We start from the raw sequence: 27270 nt of genomic DNA, 5'->3' as shown, positions 1-27270 counted from the left end.
TGAGAGACTTCACATCCACACTCTGTCACTGAAACTGTATGTGATATGATACAGCTGAAAGGAAAATGAGACATTTGATTCAAAGATCACTTCAAGGTTCAACTTAAATAGTTTTAATATGCATACTATGCGCATTGACGTGTTTCATCATGACTTGAGACTAGAGATCACGACTCCAATTAGAAGAGTGAGAAAGAAAGTGAGAGATGGCTCCCATCTCGGTGCTTACTGTATACAGTGATGTGTGCTTGTAGCTCATTATATTGTTATTGCCTTGCATTTGTTTTGTTTCAGCATCATGGCTAAAAAAAGAAAGAGGTTGCCACTACTGACTGAATATCAAGCAGCAGGTGTGACCATAGACTACAGTCAGGGTGTGACACATGGATGTATAATAAATAAGACCTGGGCTTCGTCCGTCATCGCATACTATGAACTATATACCCAATATGTGTACTATCGTTCAACATGCTTTTGTGTGAATATTTCCCATTCAAAAAGGGAAAGCGGAAGACTGAGGACTGCGGATATACAAGCCGTTTGTAATGACCATTTTCACACCACTCTTCGTTCCAGATGGCCATGCCGTTGTGAAAATATCCGTGCAATAAAATGGGACCCAAGTTGTAAAAAGAAAAAACACATGTTCTTTTTAAGACTAATACACGAAAAACTTTGTAAGCCAGTGATATGTTTAATGTTCTTAACATACCTAACCCCTTCTCTCTCCAAAGACAATAAAGTTAAAAGCCGAGGCTCGGTTGGACCTTCTGCGGCAAGTGGGGGTTGCTGTGGATACCTGGCTGAAGAGCGCCATGAACCAGGTATGTTTTGTCTGTGAGTGTTGGAGAATGTGTGTACCGTGTATGTGTGTGTGTGTGTGTGTGTGACAATAAGGCTGCATTCAAACCAGATCTGGCGGTGCGGCAAAAATGCAGGTAGCAGCCGCAGGGAGTGGCAAAAAAAAAAGGCAGAAAAGTAGAAACAGAATCAACTTTTAGAGAAACTCACCCTGACGTCACGCTGCGGTGACCAATCCCGTAACCGGCGATCCAGAGTTGTACGACCCAGCCATGAAGGAACAAAAGACGTTAATCGTCACAGTCAATGGGCCATTAAAAGTGACTCACGCACATTGCCGCACAACCCTGCAGCAAATCGCCTTAACGCCTTATCTGGTGTGAATGCAGCCTTAGCCTCTCCTTCTCTTTGCCTGACTTGTTTCATGTATGTGAGTGTGAAACAGTGTGCGATACATGTTTGTGAGTGCATTCATACATACAACTGCTGGGAGTGTGTGTGCATTTAAATCCTTTCACACATTAGTTTGTGCAGTGCAGTACGTGTGTGTGCGTGCCTGTTTGTAATTTGTGTTTAAACCCACCCTGCTCTCTCTGTGCATGCTGTAGGTGATGGAGGAGCTGGAGAATGAACGTTGGGCCAACTACACTTCCCACGATCCCTCACTGTCGGTGAGACACCTCCCCTCACTGCGCGTGTTGCCGCTTTCCCGCCAAGCCAGAAAAAAACAGAAAGTTTATTAATGAAATTTGAAAATAATGGAGGAATTAATGAATAGCAAAACTGTAGACATAACGTAACCCCTAATGTGACTACTAGTATGCCAATACATACATGATTTTTATCAGCAATTTTCAAAGTTGCAGCAGTTTTTGACTCGGCTGGAAAGTGCAAATCTCACACCCTAGAAATCAGAAGTAGAAGAGTGCCTTCTCACCACACAACATAAGTTGTAGCTTATTTGTGTCGCCTGCATGGTCATCCATTCCTTCAAATGAACACCACCAGACCACTGTATGTTAGTCGTATGTCTGGCTCATCTGTCTTCCCAACAGTTTTTTTCTTCTTGCCCTACACAAACGCTGCTCTCAATTCAGCACTTTCAAAACTGTAATTTTAAACTCCAAGGCACTGACTCGTAATCATGGACTTTTCACTCTTTCTCATGATTTCATTATAAGTGAAAACCACCCAGCTAGAATAGTTCTCCTGACAAATCACTTACTGAATGGTGTAAATTGCAAGATAATTGACCTCAGCCATGCTGCCTAATCATCTGTCGCGCCGGTTACAACCTCTAAAACGCCCCACTTCCTCCAGTGGAATACTGATGAAGTCGTCACACAACTGGGAGTTTTTATTTCGTGACCCCCTTAGCTTTAATGGCAAGATAGACTGAGTACAGATCTGAAGCCTTTTTTTTATCACCTTATCATATTTATGAGCTTGTGTAGATACTTTACGCATGTCAGGTGGGAGGAGGTGGACTCCTACCTTACACAGCATTCCACTATAAATAAATAGTTTGACATTTTGGGAAAGACACTTATTTGCTATCTTGGTGAAGTTAGATGAGAAGATTGATACTAATCTCAGCTAAACTAAGCGGCTGCTGGTGGTAGCTTCATATGTACTAGAGCTGCAACGATTAATTGATTAGTTATCAACTATTCAATTAATCGGCTTATTTTGATAATCGATTTTAGTAATTTTTTAAGTAAACAAAGTCAAAATTTTCTGATCCCAGCTTCTTAAATATGAATATTTTCTGGTTTCTTTACTTCTCTCTGACAGTAAACTGAATATCTTTCAGTTGTGGACAAAACAAGACATTTGAGGATGTCATCTTTGGTTTTGGGAAACACTAATCACCATTTTTCACCATTTTCTGACATTTTATAGACCAAAAACGAATTGATTAATTGAGAAAATGATCAGCAGATTAATCGACAATGAAAACAATCCTTAATTGCAGCCTTAATATTTACCCTACAGACATAAGAGTGATGTCGATCTTCTCATTTAACTCTCGGCAAGAAGGTGAATAAGGGCATTTCCCAAAATTTCAAACCGTTCCTTTAAATAAGTTTTAAAAGTCACTGCTTTTCCCTGATGGGGGGTCACACAATGAATATTTATGTCTTTGTTTCTAAAAACAGATGATTTGCACCTCAAACTTTATGTAGCCTTTATTAATGCTCAATCAATAATGCAGCCATATATGCTATGTCCTTGTGTGTGTGTGTGACTGGATGTGTACGTGAGTTATGGATATCAATGTGCATTTATGTTTCTGCATTTGTGTTTCTGTCTCTCTATTGGGTATATGTGAGGGGAGGAGAGTGTACGTCTATGTATGAGTGTAATCCCACACAGGACTTGACGTCGGAGACGTGTGTGTGTGTCTGTCAACAGGACTAAACATAGTCGGTCTGCTGCTCCATAGGAAGCACTTGACATTCTGCTCACATGATATTGCAGCTCGCAGCTAAAACCAGAGAGAAAGAGAGACACTGAGTGTGAGAAAGTCTGGGGAATGAGGGCAATCTAGGAAATGGAGAGAAGGGATGATGGGAAGGAGTTGTGCAGTGAAAGAGGAGGGAGTGTTGGAGAGACAATTAGTGGAGGAGGAGAGAGAGCTGAGAAAAAAGAAGAGGTGGTGTGATGAGGGGGAGAGGTGAGGAGGGAGGAGCGTCAGAGTGATAATGCTGAAGTAAAATTGGATGCAGAGGTGAGAGAGACGGGGGATTGTGAAAAACAACGGAGAACATAGAGGAGCATGCTGTAAGGCACACTGTAGTGTACACTGTAAAAAATATTACAATTGGCATGTTTGCACAGACAAAATTGTGACATTTCCAAATACTTAATTATCTGCCAGTAGTGTGTACTACAATAACAGTAACAATACATCGATCTGGATTGATTTAACGATCAACAATCCAATATCATTGATGAAAAGTAAAAACATTGATACATATCATCATCTTTGAGACACGCCTTTATTTTGGAATTCCCATGACACGTCTGTGTCACCATTTCCGTCCAAGCGCACCTCCTTCCTACAGAGCTCATTAATAAAACTGTCAAATCATGCTTTAGTTGCCTTTTGTGAGTTGATATAAATGGTTGTGTTTAATGGGCGTATGATATCGTCTCATATCGATCGCAGGCCCCTGAATTGAATCAAATCAAAATTGTATCGTGGCAAACTTTGTGATATCAGCAAATATCCTATGGTTGTCCAAAGAATTGATATATCGTATTGTGATGAAACTTGTGATTTACACTCCCTACAAGTAGTTATGTGGTGTTATATGCATTTGAGGATCTTATTTATGTGTCCTTGTTTTTAAAAAGTGTTCTTTCAACTTTCCATTGCACTATTTTATACGATAAATCAGGTGTAGGCTAGACTTGCCGAAAACTCCTCCATCTGGTGTGGGCGTCATTAAAAGAACAGACCAGGAGGCACACTGAGCATTCAGGCATTCGACAGCAGTTCAACAGCCTTTGATTTTATTTGGAGTGTACTGGAGCCTTTAGAGATTGACAGCGGCAAAGAAAGAGGGATTATAATAACAAGGTGCAACAAGGGAAATGATGAAAAAGGAGAGGAAAACAGTAAGAGGGATTGTTAACAGATCAGGGAAAGGTCAAGAAGTGGTCGATGGTCAGAGAGAGAAGGATGGATGGCTTGTGAATAATAATCTGCAGAGGAGAAGGAGCAGGCACTTCCCTCGACCTTTCCTTCATTCCACTCAACTTTATTGATACGACCATGAAATACTGTAAACCCTGAACCCTCGAGCCCCTCAGGCAGCCACTGCCTTCATTACAATATCACTTTCACAGTTATTTCCTGCAGGAACCATAAAGCCGTCCACTGGTCTGCATCCCAGCTGTATTGGGACACACACTGAGATGTAGTTTTGTTGATATTTTATCGGGTTATTACTGAAATACACACTGGTCATTTCGCTTCAGGGATGAAATGGAATTGGCCCTGAGGCTGTGCAGTGCAGTTTTAAATCAATCCAGTAAAGTGGATAGATGGAAAGACTGATGTATGTAACAGTGTGTTCATTTGTATTAGGGAACACCTTAGGACCACACCTGGAGGTTATTGTTTCCCTAGGGAATAAATTCTTATGTCCAACTCATATACAAAACACGCACATCTGTTTTGTTCTGCACCGGTGTAGAGTTTACTGTGTCAACAGAAATCTGATGACCAAACACAATGACTTGGGAATGGATAAACACACACACACACACTCACACACACACTATTGTTATGGCCAGGTCAGCTTGCTGTGTGTGATGGATCTTTCTACACCAGCTAGATCACATGACCTTCATATAAGCCAGTTAAATTCTGATGGAACAAAAGAGGGAGGGGCAGGATCATATGAAACCTTAGTGCCTCTACACCTGTCTCTCAAAGCTGTAGCACCCACACTGAGCAGGACAGAGAAACCCAGGCAGGAAGCAAAGGTAAGCATTGCTATAGATTAAATTGTGACGCTAGCACAGAGAGAGTGCAAACACACAGGAAGAGGGGGCAAAGGGAACAGGTGAAAGTCTTTGTTAAATGGACAGACCTTCTAACACAAGCAGAGAGAGACAAACATAACAAGTCCCCTAGCTGGGCGTCACATCAAGACCTGAGGAGTTAGAGCCAGAAGGTTGTGTGAAAATTGGGTTTTTATAATGCTTTGTGTGTATTTGATCTGGAGTACGAGAGTCTTTTTCCACCCTGGAGCTTTGGAGGTGATTTCGTATTTGTCCTTGTAGTTATCAGAGGTTTTGACTTTTATCTGGCTGTGTGTTTGTGTGTTAAAGGGCACAGTGGATTTGGAGCGAGAGGAGGGAGAGGAGTGTGAAGAAAACATGGAGGTTTTTGACGACAGCAGCTCAAGTCCGTCGGGAACCCTCCGAAACTACCCGCTAACCTGCAAAGTCCTGTACTCATACAAGGTATACAAAACCCAACACACACACATACACAGTTACCTTATGCGGTTACATGGTCACACACCTGCACATATCAAATGTCTGCAGCTACCTGCTCAACAACAACGCACAAGTAACACGTGCAACCATGTAGATAAGCAAAGTTGAATGTCAGTGTTGCATTTATAGCAGGGGTGTCAAACTCATTTTAGTTCATGGACAACATACAGCCCAATTTGATCTCAAGCGAGCCGGACCAGTAAAACCATTCCATAATAATTTATAATGACAACACCTCCAAATTTTTCCCTTTCTTTTATGTAAAGAAGTACAAGTACATTCTGAAAACCTTCTTGTATTTTCTGCCATAATGAGTCTGATATTGGAGCCAAATATGATATTCTTTGATCACTGAAAGGTGCTTTGAATACACTTCCCATTTACCTCTGTGAAGAAATAGGAACTGGTCCATTTTTTCTTGGTGTTCACTTTTCTCCTTTTTGACAAAGACATTTTCCACCGGCGGCTCCTGCATGAACAGTGGCCGACACTTAATGTCACGTAGTGTCGTGTAGCCTGTACGTAAGCACGTGGGATCTATAATAGCGTATCCAGCACTGAGACTGCTACTCTTATTAGGACAGCGCCACCCCAGTGAAGAAATAGGAATAGCAGTGCATTTTATTGAAAACTTGGAATTAATGCAATTTTCACATTTTGCAAAGTCATCCAGTGGGCTGGATTGAACCCTCTGGTGGGCCGGTTCTGGCTCTGCAGCTGTATGTTTGACACCCCTGATTTATAGGAAGTGTGAAATGTTTATGAATTTCCCATGAATAACCATGACATTTTTTAGCATTTTAAAATGAATCATTAATGATGGACTCTAGTCTAGTATGGAGTGTTTTACTGTACTGTATAAATGTCTCTCTGTCTTTAACCCCGCTGGTGTGTCTCTCCCGCAGGCCTCTCAGCCAGATGAATTAACTATTGATGAACAGGAGATGTTGGAGGTCATTGAGGACGGAGACATGGAGGACTGGGTCAAGGTGCACAAATACACACACAGATGTACATTACAGTTACAACAACAGAAGCCTTATCTCGACAGCTCTGTGTGCTGCAGCACAGACTTGTACAGTTTCTTGGTGCTCAATTTTCTCCAGCTGTGCATGTTTTCATGTTGTATTTGTTCATTGTTTGTATTTGTGTTTGTGTGTTTTCCAGGCTCGCAATAAGACAGGTCACGTGGGCTACGTACCAGAGAAATACCTGCAGTTCCCGACTTCCAACAGTCTGCTGAGCATGCTCCAGTCTCTGGCTACGCTCGACGCTCGATCACACACCTCGTCCAATTCCACCGAGCCAGAGCTGCACTCTGGCTGCATCAATGGAGACACAAACAGTGAGTATGCTGTAAACCTGGTGATGGTAAATTATTCTTTAAAATAATTAAACTGCATGCCAGGAGTTTCAGTAAACAAGCTGGTTCCAGTTGTATGAGTGTAAATGAGTTTTTTTTCTTCCAGTAATGAGGTTATTATGCGCCACTGATTAAGGCATTTTTCTCTTTACTGCTCCACTGGAGTTGCTCAGAATCAAGCTGTAAACAACACTCATTTTGGAAAGCAGAGTGTTATTAGAATAAGCAAGTGTGGGTTATCTACCTCTCTGTGTAAAACAAGGTAAACATATTTCTGTGGTTGCAGTAATCAACATAATTGTAAATGCAAAACCTATAGGCTATATGAGCCACCGTTAAGTAGAAACAGTACTAGGTCAGGTCCCACAAGCTGTGTCCCTCCTGATTTCCTTCATCCATTTATTTATCCGGACGCCGCACCGAACCGCCTGCCCATCTCCCGCTCCATTTTACCCTCACTTGTGAACAACACCCGAGATACTTAAAGTCCCTCGCTTGGGGCAGGGACTCACTCCCACTCGGTTTCACAGTGCACAAGTTAAAGCAGACCAAAGTACGATTACTGCATTCACATCCACATCCACACTTTGGGTGTTGATGGTCTGCATGTAGTCAGCATTCAGATAGTTCATCAGTTACAAAAGTGAAATCCATAAAATGTTATTTTTTTATTTTATTTATCATTTCTTCTTCTCTCTAACCTGCCTTCTTTGCAACCTGCTTTCTTCTTCTACTCTCTCTTTCTCCATCCCTCTTTCTAATGCTGTGTGTCTGTTCTACCTGTATAGTTGGACCAGACACATGGGGAAACTCTGTCACCTAATTATTATTTCTTCCTGTCTTCTCTGTATCTCCCTTTCTCCAGCACTGTGTGCCATTCTCTTTATGATAATGAGGGCCAGGCAGACGAGGAACTGCATTTCCCCAAGAATAATTATTCCTTCGGTGTATCTTATTGCTCTCTCTCTTTCTCTCTATGTCTATCTTTCTCTCGGCAGTGATGTATGTCCGTGCTCTCTATGATTACGAGGGCCAGGCGGACGAGGAACTCTCCTTTTCCGAGGGGGCGGTGATCCGCCTGTTGAACCGCGACACTCAGACAGACGACGGCTTCTGGGAGGGGGAGCTCAACGGACGGGTGGGCGTCTTCCCCTCGGTGCTGGTGGAAGATCTCACTGAGAATGGGGAGACCAGTGGAGGAGGGCAGGTGGGTGACATAGAGGTATGACAGAGACATATTACTCCCACTTGAGTAACACACAGATATTCAGCGCGTCACTCTCAAAGAGCTGGAAATTTGGTCTTATCAGTCCTATCAGGGCAGAAATACCAAGCATAATGTGTAGTCTACTCTCCCCTCCTTTCCTGGCTGTTGTCCAGTAGATCTATCAGCAGGCCAGAGTTCACAAACAGTGGATCAGAACTGCTGTGTTTCTGCAGCGCTCTGATAAAAACCCTGTACTGCAATCACAGAAAGATGTCTTATCTGTGGCACAGAGTGCTGCCCTGTTAGAGGTTCAGCAACAGGAAGGATACAGCCTCTCCCTTCCTAAAAGCTTGTAGACATAACACACACCATAACAACTCTTTTTAAGTCATATGTGGGGAAGATTAGTAAAAAAAATCTGAATCCTTCTGATTGCTGCCACAGACGCTGTAAAATTGTGTGTAGTGACAGGTCACACTTCAAACTAGTAAACTAGCAATATCTCTGTAAGGTATTCCTTTAGTGTTACACCAAAGCTGTTCTAATGAATATTTTTGCATGAATACTGAATGGAATGACTATAATGTGAAAAGGGGTCGCTTCTAGTGACAAACCCACAGAAAATTATCACCTGACTCTGCAGTTCCCCTCAGCTCTACGGAGCGTTTAGCATTTTTAAGTTTGTTGTTTTGTGGTTGTGTCTAAAAGATAACCTGCAAATTGCAAAAACTTGCAAAAAATGTGTAAACACTGGAGACTGCCTTGAGAAACACGACACTCTAATCTAACCTTAACCATCTCACGAGATTTTCAGGTGCAGCCAGCAGCTGTTTTCAGTTGAAAAGCTTTAAAAATCTTGTACACCACCTGCTCAGCACCAAACGGAAGACAGACAAAGTTAGCGACTAGTTGGTGAACTAGTAAAGCATTTAGCTGCTGAGGAGCCAGAAATTTCCCTCAGGAGTTGGTGGAGACCAACAACAGATTGAAAAAGAGCGTGAATATTGGACTTACTGTATCTGATCTTCACTGTAAGTGAAAGAAGGTGTTGTTTTGGATGCATTTATTGCAGTTATATTCCAAACTGTTGAGCTGTAACTTAATGGAGTTGACTTCAGATAGATGATGGTCCAGTCAGTATTATCAGTTTCATATCATTTATACTGTGATATATATATTTGTGGGTTTGTAGGAAAGTGAAGCTAATGCGGAAGTGACTTAAATTTCATTCTTTCTAATAGCCAGCAGGGGGCGACTCCTCTGGCTGCAAAAAGAAGTCTGATTGTATAGAAGTCTATGAGAAAATGAGCCTACTTCTCACTTGATTTATTGCCTCAGTAAACATTGTAATCATGAGTTTATGGTCTCAATCGCTAGTTTCAAGTCTTCTTCAATACAGCATGATGTTCATTTAGTAAATTATGGTCACATTTAAAGTAAAATAAACCATAAAGCAGGGAATGCTTTAGGGCGTGGCTACCTTGTGATTGACAGGTCGCTATGACGGGGTGTCCGTGTTTTCATCTTACAACTTAAACCCTTTCACAGTGTGTTTTCAGTATATGAAAGTTCAGTGTGACATTTTAGTCGCCTAAAAATGTCTTATTCAGCATTTGGTTGTCCTAAGCGCCACACTCTTGTGTCACTTCTCTATGCCGAAATCGAGACTTCGATAACTTCCAAACCGTAGTCCACAAACCAGTGGGTGATGTCACGGTGATTACGTCCACACAGGTGAGCAGCACATTATCAGTGATGTATTTCTCTATTTCTGTCCCTTTCTCTAGATTTCGCCATCTCTGAAGTTGCCATGTTCTCTGCCACCTCTGCCGCTGTATGAACAACCGCCCATCAGCCCTTTCACCAGCCCCGAGACCTCCACCCCGCCTCCGCTCCCCCGTTCCCCCTCCGCCGCACTCAATGGGGAGCACAAGCCCCCGCCGCCCACCTCGTTGCACAAGGGGCCGCTACCCACCCACAGTAAGACGCACACACACAGAAGAAAAAATGTGTGTAGTTGAATTAATTGAGAAGAGGTCATTGTGGCTTTTTACTGTGAGTTTTTAATCTCCCTCCCTCTCTCTCTCTGTAGATCAAAGCTCTGGCAAGAGTCCAGTGTCTCCAGGATTTCCTCAGCCACTGCGATTCACCCCTGAAGGAGGCCCGGGCAAACTACGACCTGTTAGTATAAAACTTATTCAAGAAGTGTGTTTTGTGTGTCAGTATTTTTCGTCTTATGTGATAGTAAACTGAATATCTTTGGGTTTTTGGCTGATGGGTCAGACAGAAAGAGTAATTTGAAGATACTAACTTGGGCTTTTGGAAATTGTAATTGGCATTTGTCTCTATTGTGTTACATTTTATAGACAAAAACAGCTTAATGGATAATTAAAGTAATTGTTAGTTGCAGCCCCATATAACACAAAGTGTTGAGTAAACTGCCTGTGAATCCCAATTATGATTTCTATTCAGACTACTGTGTTTTTTTTTTTTTAAAAACGGCTCTAAAAGTAGATAATAGATATGTCTTTCTTTTTGTCCCACAGCAGGAAATGAACATTAAGTTGTTTGTCAAATTAAGAAAAGTAGGCCATCTCCATCTCCTCACTTTGCTTTTTTTCTTAAACCTACTTTTATTATGTTTTTTTTTTTTCATCGCTGCAGGTGCGAGCTGCTCCCCCTCCTCCCAAACAGCACCCCCGCCGACCGCAGGAGAAGAGCGACAAGACGGAGGAGGTGGAGATCACGCTGGTGTGACAGACAGAGAAGCTGGCAGGCGGTTATAGAGACAGAAAAAACAAAAACAGATGACAGACAGACGCATCCTACAGGCTGGGTAACTGAACTGCTCTGAACTGAAGTCAGCTTAATCAACGTGATGTGAAGTACACCGAACTGAACCACGACCTCTCCACATCTCTCATCCTCAAGTTGAGGAGGAGAGCCAAGAGAGGGGATGAAGGCAGAGTATCCAATTGAATAATCTCCGTATTAGCCTCCTAATGAAGTGCAGCAGTAGCCGCCCCCACCTCCCTCTACGCCCTCCCCCGTCCCTCCATTCTTGCCTTAAAACTTTACCTCATCGGGCAGCAAACCAGAGCACACTGAAGAGGAGGAAGAATGTTTAGAGAGGGGGAGCGTGAGGGAAAGTTAATGATAGGTTTGGCAAGTGTTCTTCTATCTCGTTACGCTTACTTCAAGATCTTATAAAGCAGTTTTATCTCTCTGTACAGGAAGATCATTCTGCTTCGTATTGAGAAACTTCACTCACATCCTAAATTATAATGAAACGTGAACAATTATGGAGCCCTAAAACTAACAAAATGTAGTAAAGGGTTATAGGACAAGTCAGAAATATAGCTGAATACATAATGATGTTGTTAAAAAATTTAAATGGATTGTAAAAAGAAATGTACAGCGTTATACCTATATATTTAATCATTTATTATTTTCCCCATACAACATTTGTTTTTCCTCAAATTTTCCCTATGCTTAAAGGTGCTATTGATAACATTCAGCCACTAGATGTCGCCTTCTCCCTCCCCCGCTCCATTGCATTTACTTCACAACAAGTCGTTGCCTGGCACTTACAATCAATCTCAGCCATTTATCTGTTATTTCCACTCTAACTGACGACCCAGAGATACCACAAACGTTGTTTTACTATTGTCTGACAAGCCTTGATAGAAGTGGGAACCAAACGTCAGATATCTCACACGGAGATAAACAAAACCAAATTTTTTTAAATGATTAATTCACAATCATAATCATTTTTTTCAGTAAAAGCCATACCTTTATTCAGCGCCTTTCTAAAGGCTATGTAGATGTATTATTTTTTAAGAAGTATTCATCTACATAAAAAATGTTATCAATTAGCGTTAGGTACATCGCTTCTATTTGGAGCAAACGACAGGACTGTGTGGATAGCTAGTTTAACTGACAACACTGATAGCTAAACACTCTGAGCACCGGCCTTTTCAGCCAGCTGCCTAGCTGAAGCTAACTGTCTTCATAAAACTACACCAGCCGGTGTTATGTTATGTTAATCATCCATATACTGTACGGCATACTGCTGTAACATCACTGTATAAACTCTTTGAGACATAAAATCACACATATATTGTGGATGACAGTAAAGTCTTATTTCCACTGTGGTCCTCGATAAAGACGAGATAAATGCACTTGAAAGATGAAGTGTAGTAGCGTAGCAAGTAGCTTGCTGTCTAAAATGCTTTAGCTACCGTTTCAAGAGTTTATCTAATGATACAGCTATGAAGTACAGTCTATTGCTGATTAAAATAAAGGTGCAGTAGCTGGTTTAGTTTTATGCCAAAAGTGAGCTTCAGCTTGGTAGTTAGCAAAAAAGTTTTGTGCTTCGTGTTTTTAGCCAGCAGTGTTGAGCTGTAAGCTATTTAACGTAACGTTAGCCACACAGTTCTATGAGGGAAGGAAAATGGGGAATAGATAAATGAGTTAATGTGTGCCAAGATCAAAAAATAGTAAAATAAATTAGTTGAAAAATAAAGATAAATAGTAAAATGAATTATGTTTTTGACTTATTTGACATCTTTTTACTATAGTTGGAGTATCGGGGCTCTGTAGAAAGTAAGCTTGACGAGAGTGAATAAGTATAAAACTTGCCAAACGTGTCATGATTTGGATTGCAGTTGGGGTTAAATGGACAGAGAAACTGGGTGGTGTGTGTGGACACAGTGTCCCCCCCCCTCGCCAGCCCTTCCCTCGCCATATATAGTCCTTATCATCATACGTATTCAATGTGTATTAGTACAGTACATTACTGTTGTCATAGGAATGTTATGCACAGCGTTTCATATAGACTAACTCAGCTGATTGGAATACCATGTCTGATATGTAGTGGAAGTTTTATCCTCATCTTATACTGAAAGGGCATTGTAAATACAGTACGGAGAGATGGAAGAAGAGGAGGGAAGGAGGGGATGAAAGGGCAAGAGAGAAAAGGGAGGCTGGATCCTCCCCTCTGCTCTTTCCTCCACCTCTCTTCCCATCCTTCCTTTTCTTTCTCTACCTCTTTTCTCTAATGTCTGTTCTGTCCATTGGCAGTCAGTGTGAATCGATGGCTATCATATACACACATCCAGTTACGTTATATTACGCACACATTGCTATATCATTGCTAATCACTGATTGGTTCAGGAGGAGGTTGGTGGTGCTTTCAAAGGCACTGACACTGTTGGTATTCACTATGTGGTGACAAAGAAACGTTTTATTTGAGATGATATAGATCATATTTGGGGTCAGGAGTTTTATTAATCACAGAATGAACTGCTTTTATCCCTACAGATCTCCTCTCACGTCATTTATAACATTGATCAGTTCACCTTTAATAATATATTATCCTTGTTTAATTGACACGCATTACATTCACAGGTATTATTTTTCTCTGTTTTGCCAAGCAACTTCACTAAGTGAGTCGTAGACATCCATAAAAACTGATTAAGTTTTTCCAATTTGATATCATCCTCATGTTTTCCTTTCATTAATGGTGGTAGAAACAGAAAACAAAGGAGATGTATAAAACAAATACATCACGCTAAATGGACAGAACTAGCAAACGACATTCAAATGGAGCTAAGTACAATTCTTTTCTTGTTTTTTTACTCAAAGTAAATAAATGTTCCCCCCTTAAATACCCTTCAAGCCTTTAAAACTCCTTGCCTAAAGGGCAGCGTAGCACTTTTATTTATTTGTACCTTCCCTGGAAAGTAGCAGTACCTTAACATAGCATCAGAATGGAGAGAAAAGACTCTGATCAATCACTGCAGTTTAATACAGAAATCAGAGTTAATCCTTTTCATTCTGATTCTGTGGCGAATCCTTTTTATTTCAGTGTGACTGATGATTTTTTTTATTCCCCACTCTTCCAAAGAGATGGAGAGATAATTGTGGACAATGTAATTTGATGTTTTCCTAAACTTATAAAAACAAAAACAAAAAAAAACATGATCATAGTAAGGGATGTTTTGGATGAAGACTTAGGGAGAATGTGGTTTTATGGTCTTGAGATGGGCCCGGCTGTTTGCGTGTGTGATTGTTTGAAAGAGAGACTCTGAAGATGTAAAGATGTGTCCCAGTTCCTTCCTCCATATTTATTTTAACCAGGGTTTAATTTGATTGAATACATGGAAACAATTAAATCTAATTGTTGTGAGTAGGGATGCACCGATCCGACTTTTTCAGTCCCGATATCGATAGTGATACCTGGGCTTTGGGTATCAGCAGGTACCGATTAATACGCTGTACGCCTCACTGTGTGGAAGCGACGGGGATCATTATTTTTATATTATTTCTTATTATTTTATGTGTAAGGCAACATCAGACTTGACTTAAATATTGCTTTCCTAACTTAGTAAAACAAAATCTAACAAATAAATACATAGATAGCATAATATTTATATTAAAATAATAAATTGCACACCAACAATTGGCAAAAAATCTTCAAAATTAACAGGAATTACTATTCAGGTGTAATTCTTTTTAATGCAGCAACAAATTGGTCTAAATTTAAACAGAAATAAAAATTCCAGTTTATAATTTATATAGTATACAGTAAACAAAGAATTGAATTTAATAGATCAGCCCCATTGTCACCGATATCCAATCCAGCTATTTGAGTCAGCATCGGCCCGATATCCCATCCGGTATCGGTGCATCCCTAGTTGTGAGACAGCTCCAGAAATATTACGGAAATGAAAGTATTAAATCTGTGTTGCTTTCTCTTTGTTAAGAACATCATAAGTCAGGCTCCAAAGTTGCAGCATCACACCACATTTCCTGTTGGTACGCAACTGTAAAGTATCTTAATTTCTTCTATACTAAGTGCAGTATAAAGTATGGAGTATGGAGATTAGTATGAAGTACATACTGTATAGTATTAATATGTAGTATGGAGTTGGGGCACAGCTTTGGGCTTCTTGTAACAAGAAAAACAATCTGATCTGGGCTCAAATTTCTGGGTTTCTTCTTTTGCAAGGTGGAGGTGTCAGATTGAGATAAGTGATGCAAGAAATGAAGACAATACATTTTTTTTTTGCATCAGCTTTTAGAAACAACATTTTGCGTAGCATCCACGCCTAACAACGTTAAGCATGCTGGAATTAGTTGTTGTTTCAGATCCAAACCTCTGCTCCCGTGCTGTTGGAGGAACTGGCATCGACTGGTAACAGTGTGCAGCAGCCTCTCCTTCAGCTCTCTGAGCTCTTGTTTAAAATGGTTTTCAAACTTGTTTTGAAGTTTATAGCGTTCCACAGAACTTCCCATCATAAATGCTCAATCAGTCTTTCTATCAAATACAAAATTCATGACTTTTTGTTGCCAGTTTCCACTTTGAACAGGATTATTTTCACTTTTTTAACAGTCCCTCTGGTCCGCGACAGTGTTGAATTATTTGGTTATGAGCCTGTTTTAATGTATTATATAATTCTTTTATTTTTCACCCTTCGATTTGGAGCAGCATCACAGCTGCTGTTATTAACGATGTGGTGGAACAACTGGCCTTCTCTCTCTCTCTTCACAGACTGTTGCCATGGTGATAATAATGAGAACAGGTGCAAAAGTCTTTCTGCATATTATTATTGGCTGTACAAAAAAAACAAAGTTTGTATTTATTGTGTACAAATGTTAATTAATAAAAAAAATATTGAAAAGTTGTTCCTGTGTTATTCTTCTATTTTATGTTTGCTCATGTTGTGTGTGATGGTCTGCCTTGCTGTATCTAAACGTGTGTTTATGCACCTGTCCTACATATTTGATTATGTACACAATTGAGTCCAACTAACTATGTATCTGTGTATGTATGTGTGTGTTGTATTGACCTTCCAGTCTCTAGAAGTGGGTGTGATCATGATAACTCACACTGTAAACACCCGAGGCCAGAGTTTCCTGAGTGGAGCGGGAGGGGAAAGAGGAACAACAGCGCAGAGCAGCAAAGCAGCAACTGTGAACTTTTTATTTGGGTCACTGAATATGTTCATGCCAAAGGTTTTCCAGTTTTATTTTTCCCCAGTTTAACGATGTGCCATGCTCTCCAGAGGACAACAAATGGGCTGGTCTCCTTCAGATTCTTCCTGTGTGAAGCTCTATCTGTGCTCTAACCCAGAGGGTACGTAGAAAAGCAAATGTTGTGTTCTTTGATCATGTTTCTTTTTGTTATGTTTGTGAAGAGTTTGTGTTTATGCTCTGTATAGATAGCGTGGTGGAGCGCAGAGCTCTGAGAGAGAGTGTGTTCCCCAAACTTAGAGAGCACTGTAGACACACACTGGGACTGGACGTCAGGGTGAGTACACACTCTAAATCTACATAGAAAACACATCAGTGATAATTGTTTGTGTTGTGTACTGCAGATGGGAAGGTGTTACTTTTTTCTTATAAGGTTCTACTTAAAGTTGTACATCCTTTCCTTCCTTTTATCGCCACTTTAACACTTAATTTAATGTCATAACCACTCGCACTGTTAATGGCTTTTAGAGCTAGGAGGAGCATTCAGCTGTGGTTCAATGGGGGGAACAATGTGCATAACTTACTTTATTTCAAATCTGTGGCAAAAGTTACAAACATAAAGTTGTTTGTGTTTCCAGTAAAGTGTCCCCCCGGTGGTGCCTTTATTATTATTCTTTTTTCCCACGTGGGAAAATAGACACAGTTTTATTCTTTAGCAGATAGAGAATCCTAAATATCTCATTATTAAGCATGACATTTCTCAATTAAATTAGCATATTACTTGTTTATACGTATAGTACATTCTGTCTAAGTTTTAACATTAACATATCTAAAACTAATTTTGGATTAGAAGATCCATCCTATTGTGGTAAACCCAAAAGTAAAAATAAATCACACACCAGGAAGTGGTGTCTGATAGTATTTTCTTTTCTTCTTTTATGATATATTTTTATTAAAGTTTTGCAACAGTTACAGGGCATTACAAATGTTGCTTTGCTCATAAACTGTTTAATATAATGGAAACTGCCCATGTTATCAGAGGGGAAAGTCTTCAGTTTAAGTTACTGTTTTGTCTGACCAACAGTCAAAAAATTAAACTATGGAATCAAACTATAATAATAATAATAATAATAATACAACTTCATTTGTAAAGCACCTTTCATACAAGAAATGCTGCTCAAGGTGCTTAACAATAAAGACAGTACATGCACTGAGTGCTTCACATAAAAATGAACATAAAAACATATTAAAGCATTAAGATGGAAAATAAAATCAGAAAAAAACACATTATACAAGATAAAAGATAAAATTGGTGACCATAAAAATCCACTAAACAGCAAACTGTGGGTTCCTGTGGGCTTTTATTCTGAAAAACTGCAGCCAGAAAATTAATTTTCTGTCAGTCGACAAGAGGAATAATTGACTGTTTCTGCACTATTATAGACAGATTCAAGCATCGCCAGGGCTCCTCTGTGTAACATTGCTCACTGCGTAAAGTGGAATACAAAAGCAGTATTATTTGGTAGCTTCCAGTTGTGTGTGTGCGTATGTTTGTGTGTGTGTGTCCTTTATTCTTTCACATTATCCCCATGAGGCCATCCCTTTAAAAGTGCAGTCAATTCTACTCTACTTTGCCTAATTAAATTTGACAACAACAATAAAAAGGATGAGCAGCTGTAGGGCGACTCTGTGCGTAGTGCGTCAGTGTGTATGAAATCACCTCGGGGCAGTTCAACCAGCACAGTGTGCCATCTCTTTTCAGCAGCATGTGTAATTAGAGAGTTGGAAGAATATCATATGTTACTGAGCCACCTGGCTGATTGTTACTGCACCTCACTGTGTGCTTTTCATAAACTGATTATCATTCATCTCTCCTCTAGATTGTTGACCACAGTGTGTATGTGTGTGTGTGTTTGTATGTGTGTAGGTGATAGACCCATTTGAGTCCAGTGATCCCAGTCGTTGGCCAGATGTAAACACCAGACAGCAGCTGATTAAAGAATGCAGAAGAAGCTCCGCAGGACTTTTTTTACTGGTAAATAAATCACCCGGATTAATTTAGTTATGAGTTTATAGTAGTACAGCATGCCTCAGGTTCTGAAGGAGCATCATAGTGTTCAAAAAATAAAAATATATTAAAGTTGCAGCGGGTAGAATTGGAGCAAATCATTCTGCCTACTGAAGCTTTAAATGAAATCACAGCAATACAGAGTGACCAGCACAGTCCCTGTTGAGCTTTATAACTCCATAAACACCAATACAACTGTGAACTAATCAGCACTGAACAAATGCATCCCATGCTGCTGTTCCTTCTGTGTCCACATGGCGGTGTTGCAGGCCCTGGTGGGACATCAGTACGGCACAGCCGGTCTGCCCGCCCAGGTGGAGGTGTCAGAGTACCAGCTGCTGCTGCAGGAGAGCCAGCAGGCGGGCGTCAGCACCCAGGAGCTTGAGAGAGTGTACCAGAGGGACGAGAACACCGTCCCTCCCTCCTACTGCCTGACACCTCCACACAGACACACCTGCTGCCCTCAGGTGATCACACTAAACCTCAGAAATGCATGATTCATCTACTGTCTTCATCCTGATTAAATTATAATTAAGATTCTCTTGTTGAGCAAACAGGAGTAAGTTTGTCCAAGTACAGCTGCTAATTTAGTGTGAGTACAAATTATAATTAGTGCCCCGAAAGAGGTCCTTAAATAGGCTACGAAATAAAATTGACCACACAAATAAAGCTCTCTCTTGGTATTGTTTCCATATTAAACCATATTGATTTTAGAAATATAGGTTAATACTCCACTCCCCCTACTATATCAAATAACATTGCATTTCTATAGTGCATGTGATCATGTTTTGGATAAATAATATTTATTTCTATTATCACAACTTTTAGACTGTGGTGCTTTTTTCTAAAAAACTTTTTTTTGTTTTTTTTGTTTAGCAGGCAGAGGTTGAAGAGGAAGAGGAGATGAAGGCTAAAAAAGAAGAGCTGAGGAAGATGTTTCAGACTGCTGTGAGTCTGTGTGTCCACAATGGTGTCATAAGCCCAGAGAGAGCCCAGAGCTACTACCGATCAGGTGAGATATACATGTCTTTGTGTGTGTGTGTGTGTGTATTTGTGACGTTGAAGTGTAATTTAATATGTGCTTCTCTCCAGCGCTCGACACAGATCTGCGATTTGCTCTGGACACCCGTCCTGATAGTGACATCATCAGACACTGTCTGGTTTACATCCACACGGTCGTCAACGCAAAAGGAGAGACACAACTTCAGACACAGTCAGAGGTAAGAGTCACCCATCACTTTCACTCACACAGATTATAGTGAGAATCATTGACAAAAGTACATTTTTTTCATTTATCGATTTTTTCATATAATGTTGTGGGGTTATTCCTTATTTCATGGGCTATTTGGGGATTTATACATTGTTATTACATACTTATATATAAAAAAAGCTAAAAACTAAGCATTCGAATACTGATTTGGAGGTCGATTACTACGGCAACGGTCGAAGCTTCGAAGAATTCGGGTCAGCCCTATGTGAAGCGTTTTTTTTTAGCTAATAAATCCCCACTGTAAACTGCTATAAACATCCAAAACATCATTTTTTTTTTTATTTCCTGACACAGAAATGTGATTTGTGTTTACAGAAGCATAGAGATGTGCTTAAAATATCTCTCACGTGTAGGTTTTTATAAATGATGGTTCATTTTTGTATTATAATTGAAATAGCTTAATATGAAATAGACAAGCATTTTGTATAAAAAATGCCACAGAAAGTGATAAAAAAAAAGACTTCTCTTTTTTCTTTGATTAAGAATGGTTATTATTTTGTTATTTTAATCACCTGTTTTCCTACTATTACTATCATTATAGCTTTTAATTCTATTTTATTAAATTTTTATCATTTTATTGTCTTGCGTGCATTGGTCTCACATTATCAAATTGTTAAATGATTTAATTGTTTTGTCTTTTCTGTTTCATGGTCCACACCGTCAGCGGCACCTACCTGTATAAAAGGTGCTCTACAAATAAAGTTTGATTTGATTTGATATTCTGTATTTTTAGGCTGCTACCTTTGACCTACAGACAGCACCGACTGATGGACAATTATTCTCAGACCTTTGTGACAACTTCCTCCCTGGCCTCATCACTTCCTCCCAGCTTCTAGTCTACACAACCACCACCGAGTGTGACCGGCGCCATGGTTACACGACAGCCAGGAGACGGGGCTATGCAGAGTCTCTGTGCCAGCAGGTGTACTCTGACCTGGTGGGGTTGATTGAGAGCTGGAGCATCTTAGAAAGCAGAGAAGGCTCCCAGCTCGGCGATGCTTTGGCCAGAGAGCAGGCGGAGCAGGAGGAGCTGTGTGACGTCCTGGCAAGATTTTATGACGTCATTCGGCCGGAGGAGGAAAAGGTCAGTATGAAGGGATGGTGAACAGCATTTATATGTATAATTTAACTACTTATGATGTCTTTTTTTTACCAATTCAAATTCACTTTGTGGATATTTTCTGATTTATTTTCCCTGTGTTGTGACATTCTGATAGAGCCAAACATTTCAGGTGCAACACTGCATCACTAGAGTTTCCTTTTCCTTTGCTGCAGGTCAGGGCCTATGTGGAGCAGAGCAAACAACAGCGTCCACTAGTGGTGACAGGAGGACCGTGCACAGGGAAGACCGTTCTGCTGGCACACTGTGCTCAACAGGTGAGTGGACTGAATGTGAAATGTGAAAAGATGTTACATCCAAACAATAAAATAAATGCTACAAACAGAAAGTAGAGCTAGAAATAAGTATTCACAATTAAGTAGGATGAACTCATACATTTTCTTCTTCCGTTTTTTTCTTTTTTATCAAAAACATAGCAACAGTCCACTTACAAAAGAGGAAATTGTCATTTTTATCCCTCTTATTTGTGAATTAAATGGATCTTTTTTAGCTTGAAGCATTTAAAAAAATAAAGTTAGTGACAGAAAATTAATTTGCAACTATTTGGATAATTATTTAATTGTTAAAGTATTTTTTTTAAAGCAAAAATGCCCATAATTCAGTGGTTCTAGCTTCTCAAATATGGTTTTCTGAGTCCTGTAGTTGGGTTTTGGACTGTTGCATGGAGAAAAAAATAATTTAAATACATCCCATTGAGTCCTGGAAAATGGTGATGGACATTTTTCATTATGGACATTTTATAGACCAAACAATTAATGGATTCATCAGGTAATGAATCTTCAGATTACAGTCATTGATAATGATGGTAATCGATAGCTGCAGCTCTACTTAATAATATTTATATTAATATAGAGTTAACGAGAAGTGTTTCTGGTACTTATTAGCTTTATCATGAGAAATTACCCATGTGACAAAGCGTTGTAACACAGTGATACAGGAAGCTGTAACTACATGGTCTTGATAACATGTAAAGAAGTGTTTTGTCTCTTTCCTCAGATAAAGTCTTGGCTACCAGACTGTGATCCTGTGGTGATCACTTATTTTTGCAACCTGTCAATCAACCCTTCCCCGTGGCACCTGTTGTCGAGCCTGCTTTATCAAATTGTCGGTAGATATCACAGCGACCTGGACGATCTGAGCTGCATCACTGACCTCAGCTGTAACCCGACATCCAACATTTGTCAGTCTGAGATTAAAGAGCGTCTTTCATCCCTCCTCTCCTCCAAACCCTCTATCAAACAGCCTCTAGTTCTGATCCTCGATGGCCTGGATCACATGGAAAACAACTGTGGAGGTCAGATCATAGAGAGCCTCCCGTCCCCCCTTCCTCCCAGCGTCAAACTCATCCTCACAGTCTCCTCCAACCGAACGCAAGTCCTGCAAGCCATCAACCCACAAAGAAGTCCACCTCAGAGTGTGTCAGAGGGCAGCGAGAGGGAGTCGGGATATGTGTGTGTTCAGCTGGGATCGGTGAACAGGAAACAGTGTGCGAAGATGTTGGCGTCACTGCTGAGCAGTTCAGGGAGGAGGGTGACGTCAGGACAACAGGCGCTGGTGAACCAGGCGCTGACTTCCTGTTGTCTGACTCTCTACTCTCGTCTCCTGCACCTGCACACCTCGCTCTGGCACTCTGGTACGACCAATACAGTAAACAAACCTGGATGTGGTGCTCAGTCCTAACAAGCCCAGTTTAGTTTAGTTTATTTAGATCCCCATTAGCTACTGTATTGCAGAAGTAGCTACTCTTCCTGGGGTCCTAATTCATATTTATAACAATACTTAAATAAGAAAATATATATATACATCAATATACGCCTGTTACATTCATTACATTCATACTCACAATAATATTCAATAAGTAACACAACCATAAGACACACAACAACCACCACCAACTCTTTTCTTTCCTCTGAAGTTATAAATCTTTAAAATATAGGTCACAAATATGTAGTTTCATTTCTTTCAGCTAGGGGACTGTAGTTTTTAGCAAATGTTTTTTTTTGTAGAGTTCTTTTTATTGGTATTTTTTCATTATACAAAATATAGTCCTCTTGACATGTATATATACATACAGTACATTCATCACCCCCTCCCTCTCCCACATCCTCTCGTCCAGGGTCACACAAATCACAGAAAGAAATCAAATGTACACATACAGAAAAAGTAATTAGACAAATAATAATAGTAATAGTAGGTAATTAGAAATAAATAAATAAATAATAATAATAATAGATACATTAAAATAATAATAATACATTAAAAAAATAATAAGAAATAATAATAATAATAATAATAATAAACAAATACGTAGGGTTGCAACCAACAATTGCCTTCATTATCGATTTTTTTATACTTTTTTATTTTTACTGTACATTGTTAATAACATTTTATTACAGAAAAAATGAGGTGACATTTGCATTAACTATTTTTACATACTATATTTTCAAATACATTCAAATGGATTACAAGAATTAAGAAGAAGAAAACTTTAATATCTAAATCACCATATTAAGTTACACACTTGACACTCAACTTTTCCAGCCATCAGAAATAAAAACTGTTTGATTTTTTACTATAAACAGAGCTCAAAGAAATGCTGATACATTTCAACACAGTCTGATTATATTAAATTTCTCTCCTCCGGTTCCTTTTTTCTTCTCTCGTCATCAGATTCAGATGTGACCGAGTCGTCTCTCCCTGACGGCGTCCACTCATCCATTTCTGCGCTGCTGGATCACCTCGAGCAGAAACACGGCTCCTCCCTCGTGGCCCGTGGCGTCTCCTACCTCACTCTCTCCAGGACCGGGCTCACTGAGGCCGAGCTCGCCGATCTGCTGTCCAGCGATCACGCGGTGCTGACTGAGTATGCTCAGCGGGATGAGAGCCCTTCCTCCAATGTGAGGGTCCCACAAGTCGACGTGGAGAGACTTCTGTTGGATCTGAGGAGGTTTCTCATTAGGAGGACAGTTGCGGGGTCACGTGTTTTGCTCTGGGCGAGCAGGCATTTCAAGCTGGTGGTGGCTAAGAGGTGTTTAGGCACTTGTGAGGTGAGGAGGGAGATTCACTTAGCGATGGCGGACTATTTCAGTGGCCAACTGTCTTGTGAAGTTGCAAAACCACTTCTTGTAAAGCAGAAATCTGGACCAAACAAGGACACCGCCCAAATGGAAATATACATTGACAAGCAGCCACCCAGCCAGCCGTTTGTCTTCACCTCTTCTTTCAAAGAGGTCGGCCGAGTGAACCTCAGGAAGATCTTAGAATTGCCGCATCACTTGCAAGAAAGCGACCAATGGGGGGAGTTGGAGCATGGACTGTTAATGTCTTTAAATTTTCACCAGGCTATGGTTCAAGCAGGACTCCTGGGAGATCTGATAGCCATGTTGGGGAGTGAGGAGGGGTCATCTTACTTCTGTTTGTCAAGGGAAAGAGCACTCCTAGCAAGCATATTAAAGTCTTGTGTTTGCTTACTGCGGAGCTCACCCCTGCAGCTGCCCTCAGTGATGGAGACGAGCCTCCTGCCTTATCTGGAGTTCTTTCCTGCACTCCAAGGTTACGCCAGAGAGATCAGACAGGAGAGGAGGAAGAGAGGAAGCGGATTAGGAGTAGCGCTTTGCCCAGCTACCTCCTCTGTTCCCCCCACACAGCAGTTAAAATGTGGCGCCAAAACTAAGGATGTCTCTGTTAGAGAAGCAGCTGGGACAGAGTGTGGGATCGTAGCAGAGATCATGGATGATGGCACGGCTTGGATTTGGAAAGGCTCCGGGTGCGGCGTGGTCAAACTATCGCTGAGCTGTGAGCAAGAGGAGCTGAGGTTTGCAGGAGTGAAGAGCAGCGGTCAATTCATGCTGCTTTCCACACGATGCAACAAGCTTTTCTTGTGGGATGTGACGGGCCCGGAGATGTTTCTGCAGGTTAATAAAGACCCTTTAAAAACAGACAAAGTTGAGGGGTTTGTTGCACGACAGAAAAAGTTATTTATGTGGTGGAAAGAGAAGAGTTTTGTGAGTATGTTTGATGTCTCCAGTGAGACCTTGACTCATTTCCAGTGTCAGAGCGACGTGACCTGTTTGGTATGCTCCTCTAATGGCTGTTACATGTACTGTGGGCAGGAGGAAGGCACAGTGTCCATATTTGACACAAACACCGGCAGCCTCCTCGGCAACTGTTCAAACTCAAATCACAATGCGGTCACATCAGTGATTCTGTGTGAAGATAAGTGGGAAATGGCATGTGTTGACAGGACAGGCAGTGTAACCCTATGGGATGTGGCGGCCAAAAGAAAGCCACCCAGACTTGTCACAGAGAGCTTTACTGGGGGTAAATCTAACAACATCCTTAATGTAGATTACTCAGATGAAATCGGCACTTTATTGGTGTGTCAATCTCACCAGGTTGCATTGTGGGATACATGTGACTGGGAGCTGTGGGACCAGTTCTCGGCTCCACAGGAGAGGGCCTTCACTCAAGCCGTGCTCGCCCAGGGCGGCCACCTTTTCCTGGCTTTGTTAGACGCCTGTCCCTTTGTCTTAGTGTGGAGGGTCAGCACAGGGGAGTGCGTTCTCTCCTTAGAAACAAACACGCAGCCTCCTCATACGCTCCTCAAAACGGCCTCAGATGTCGTTTGCGTCGCTCACGACGGCGGCCTGACAGTGTGGGACTCTGGGATGATAGACGCTGCAGGTGCAGCTCCGAAAATGGGGCGTGGAGTGAAAGAAGTGGTGGTTGAGCGAACAGGCTTCTACACCTCTGATGGGTCGGAGACGGTGTGGAGATGGAGATTAGAAACGGGACTTCCGCACGCTAACTTCCTACATGATGGTCCCGTGGAAAAACTGCGTCTTTCCCCGGATCACATCCACCTTGTGACACTCTCAGCTGGTGAAATATACATCTGGCAGACAGAAACAGGTCAGAATGTCCTGCGCGTGAGTGGCAGCAGAGCGACAGACATCCTCATCACCCCCAACAGTAACTTCGGGGTCGGTATTTCTGATCGAGGGTTGTCTCGCGTTTGGAGGCTGGCACATGGGAGCATTGTATGCAACATACACCCACACCTATCTGACGCCCAGGTGACGCCTGAGAGCACCTTCCTTATTGGCCTTCGCCGTGGAGATCTGTTAGCCGCCAGTCTGTGGTCAGGCTCGATCAGCAAGCGTTTCTCCTGCGTGGACAGCTCGGAGCACGTTGTCGCTTTCCACACACTTTCAGAACACCCAGAGTTTGTGGTGGTGATGGGCGCCTCGGGGGCGGTGTACACCTGGAAGGTAGCAGAGGAGACGCTGTGCAGACACTTCCAGCTGCCCTATAGGTTTCACTGTCAGCCACAAGATTTCCAAATGTCCTCTGATGGGAGCTACGCCCTGCTGTCCACTGATAATGAAGCTGTCAACCTCTTGGACTTATCTCAGGTCAGACTGTGCTCATTCAAGGCTGAGGGTCCTGTCGTTAACGCTTGTTTGGATAAAATTGGACGCTACGCTGCCTATATATCCCGCCCCACCACCACAACCACCACCACCCTGGAGAAAAACTGTCACCTGCACACGAGGCCCGTCCTCACCGTTGTACGACTCACAGACGGGGAAAGAATAGGCAGTGTGTGTCTGGCTCAGAATCCGTCGACTCTGTTTGTGAGTGAGCAGCAGTGTGTGTTTGTGGGATTTGAGGACGGGTCCGTAGGTGTGTATTCAATCTTAGATGGCACGATCAACGGAGAGGAGTCGGTCAGGTGCAGAGAGAATTTGACTGGTCGGTTGAAGCAATGCCCCTTTGACAGAGCATTCAGCTGGTTACCACTACCAACTCCCAATATTACATGGCCTTAAAGGAACAGTGTGTAGCATTTAGGGGGATCTATTAGCAGAAATGGAATATAATATTCATAACTGTTTTCATTAGTGTATAATCACCTAAGGCTAAGAATCGTTGTGTTTTTGTTGGCTCAGAATGAGCCCTTCATACAGTTTCCCAGAACGGACAAACCAAACACTGACTCTAGAGAGAACCTTTCACATTTTTACGTTACCTGAAGGCCACCGTAGTCCTCCAACACGCTTGTGAAACTGCGGTAACATCAGTGGGGGAAGAAGTACTCAGATCTTTTACTAAAGCAAAATAGTAATAATACAGTGTAAAAATATTTTGTTACCAAATTATATATATATATATATACCAAAAGTAAAAGCATTCATTATGTATTATAATAAATGATGCATTCATGTTACATCACTAATATTGCAGGTGGTAAAGGTGGAGCTAATTTCAGCTACTTTATATACTGCTGGATAGTGTAGTACTTTTTCACTAAACAAATGAAGAGACCGATTTCTTGACTTCCTTGTCTGTTTATCCGAGAGATGAGGCTTCCGGTCTGCAGAGTGACAAACACTTGCACACTACATGCTCTTTTTATACACTTTTGACATTGTCACTATTCTTTCAG

The 27270-nt window shown here is 41.2% G+C and overlaps 2 protein-coding genes across 7 annotated transcripts in view; both read left to right on the top strand.

The window, feature by feature from the left end:
- The window catches only part of LOC119491665 (F-BAR and double SH3 domains protein 2-like), a 78446-nt gene extending 62371 nt beyond the window's left edge, over positions 1–16075 (top strand). For 2 of the 5 annotated variants that reach the window (XM_037775828.1, XM_037775831.1), the window contains 9 exons: positions 735–824; positions 1410–1472; positions 5647–5781; positions 6723–6806; positions 6985–7162; positions 8179–8402; positions 10175–10367; positions 10480–10568; positions 11052–11474. In XM_037775828.1, coding sequence (XP_037631756.1) covers positions 735–824; positions 1410–1472; positions 5647–5781; positions 6723–6806; positions 6985–7162; positions 8179–8402; positions 10175–10367; positions 10480–10568; positions 11052–11144 — 1149 coding nt within the window. In that variant the 3' untranslated portion in view covers positions 11145–11474. Of the gene's footprint in view, positions 1–734; positions 825–1409; positions 1473–5646; positions 5782–6722; positions 6807–6984; positions 7163–8178; positions 8403–10174; positions 10368–10479; positions 10569–11051; positions 11475–15942 lie in introns of those variants that run through there. The other 3 variants (XR_005207635.1, XM_037775829.1, XM_037775830.1) reach the window with 3 other exon arrangements.
- Positions 16076–16235: 160 nt separating this feature from the next.
- Positions 16236–26749, top strand: LOC119491664 (NACHT and WD repeat domain-containing protein 2-like). 2 transcript variants are annotated; one of them, XM_037775826.1, is made up of 10 exons: positions 16236–16527; positions 16613–16701; positions 18292–18399; positions 18702–18899; positions 19312–19444; positions 19525–19652; positions 20436–20786; positions 20978–21079; positions 21819–22455; positions 23493–26749. In XM_037775826.1, exons 1-10 carry the CDS (start codon positions 16446–16448, stop codon positions 26651–26653), a joined length of 4989 nt encoding a protein of 1662 aa, XP_037631754.1. In that variant the 5' UTR covers positions 16236–16445; the 3' UTR covers positions 26654–26749. The 2 variants fall into 2 exon arrangements, with proteins under 2 accessions (XP_037631754.1, XP_037631753.1); XM_037775825.1 differs by having other exon boundaries at positions 19309–19444.
- The last annotated feature ends 521 nt before the right edge of the window (positions 26750–27270 follow it).

This window comes from Sebastes umbrosus, chromosome 7 (genome assembly GCF_015220745.1).
Source record: "Sebastes umbrosus isolate fSebUmb1 chromosome 7, fSebUmb1.pri, whole genome shotgun sequence".
Classification (NCBI taxonomy): Eukaryota; Metazoa; Chordata; class Actinopteri; order Perciformes; family Sebastidae; genus Sebastes; species Sebastes umbrosus.
This window is presented reverse-complemented; position numbering and strand designations above follow the sequence as displayed.

What these genes read in the sequence shown, in the direction of transcription:
- LOC119491664 (XM_037775825.1), top strand. Translation starts at nt 16,446, where the DNA reads ATGCTCTCCAGAGGACAACAAATGGGCTGGTCTCCTTCAGATTCTTCC. An exon ending in TCTGTGCTCTAACCCAGAGG is followed by an intron (nt 16,528 to 16,612) that starts GTACGTAGAAAA and finishes TGCTCTGTATAG; the next exon opens with ATAGCGTGGTGGAGCGCAGA. An exon ending in GACACACCTGCTGCCCTCAG is followed by an intron (nt 18,900 to 19,308) that starts GTGATCACACTA and finishes TTTTTTGTTTAG; the next exon opens with CAGGCAGAGGTTGAAGAGGA.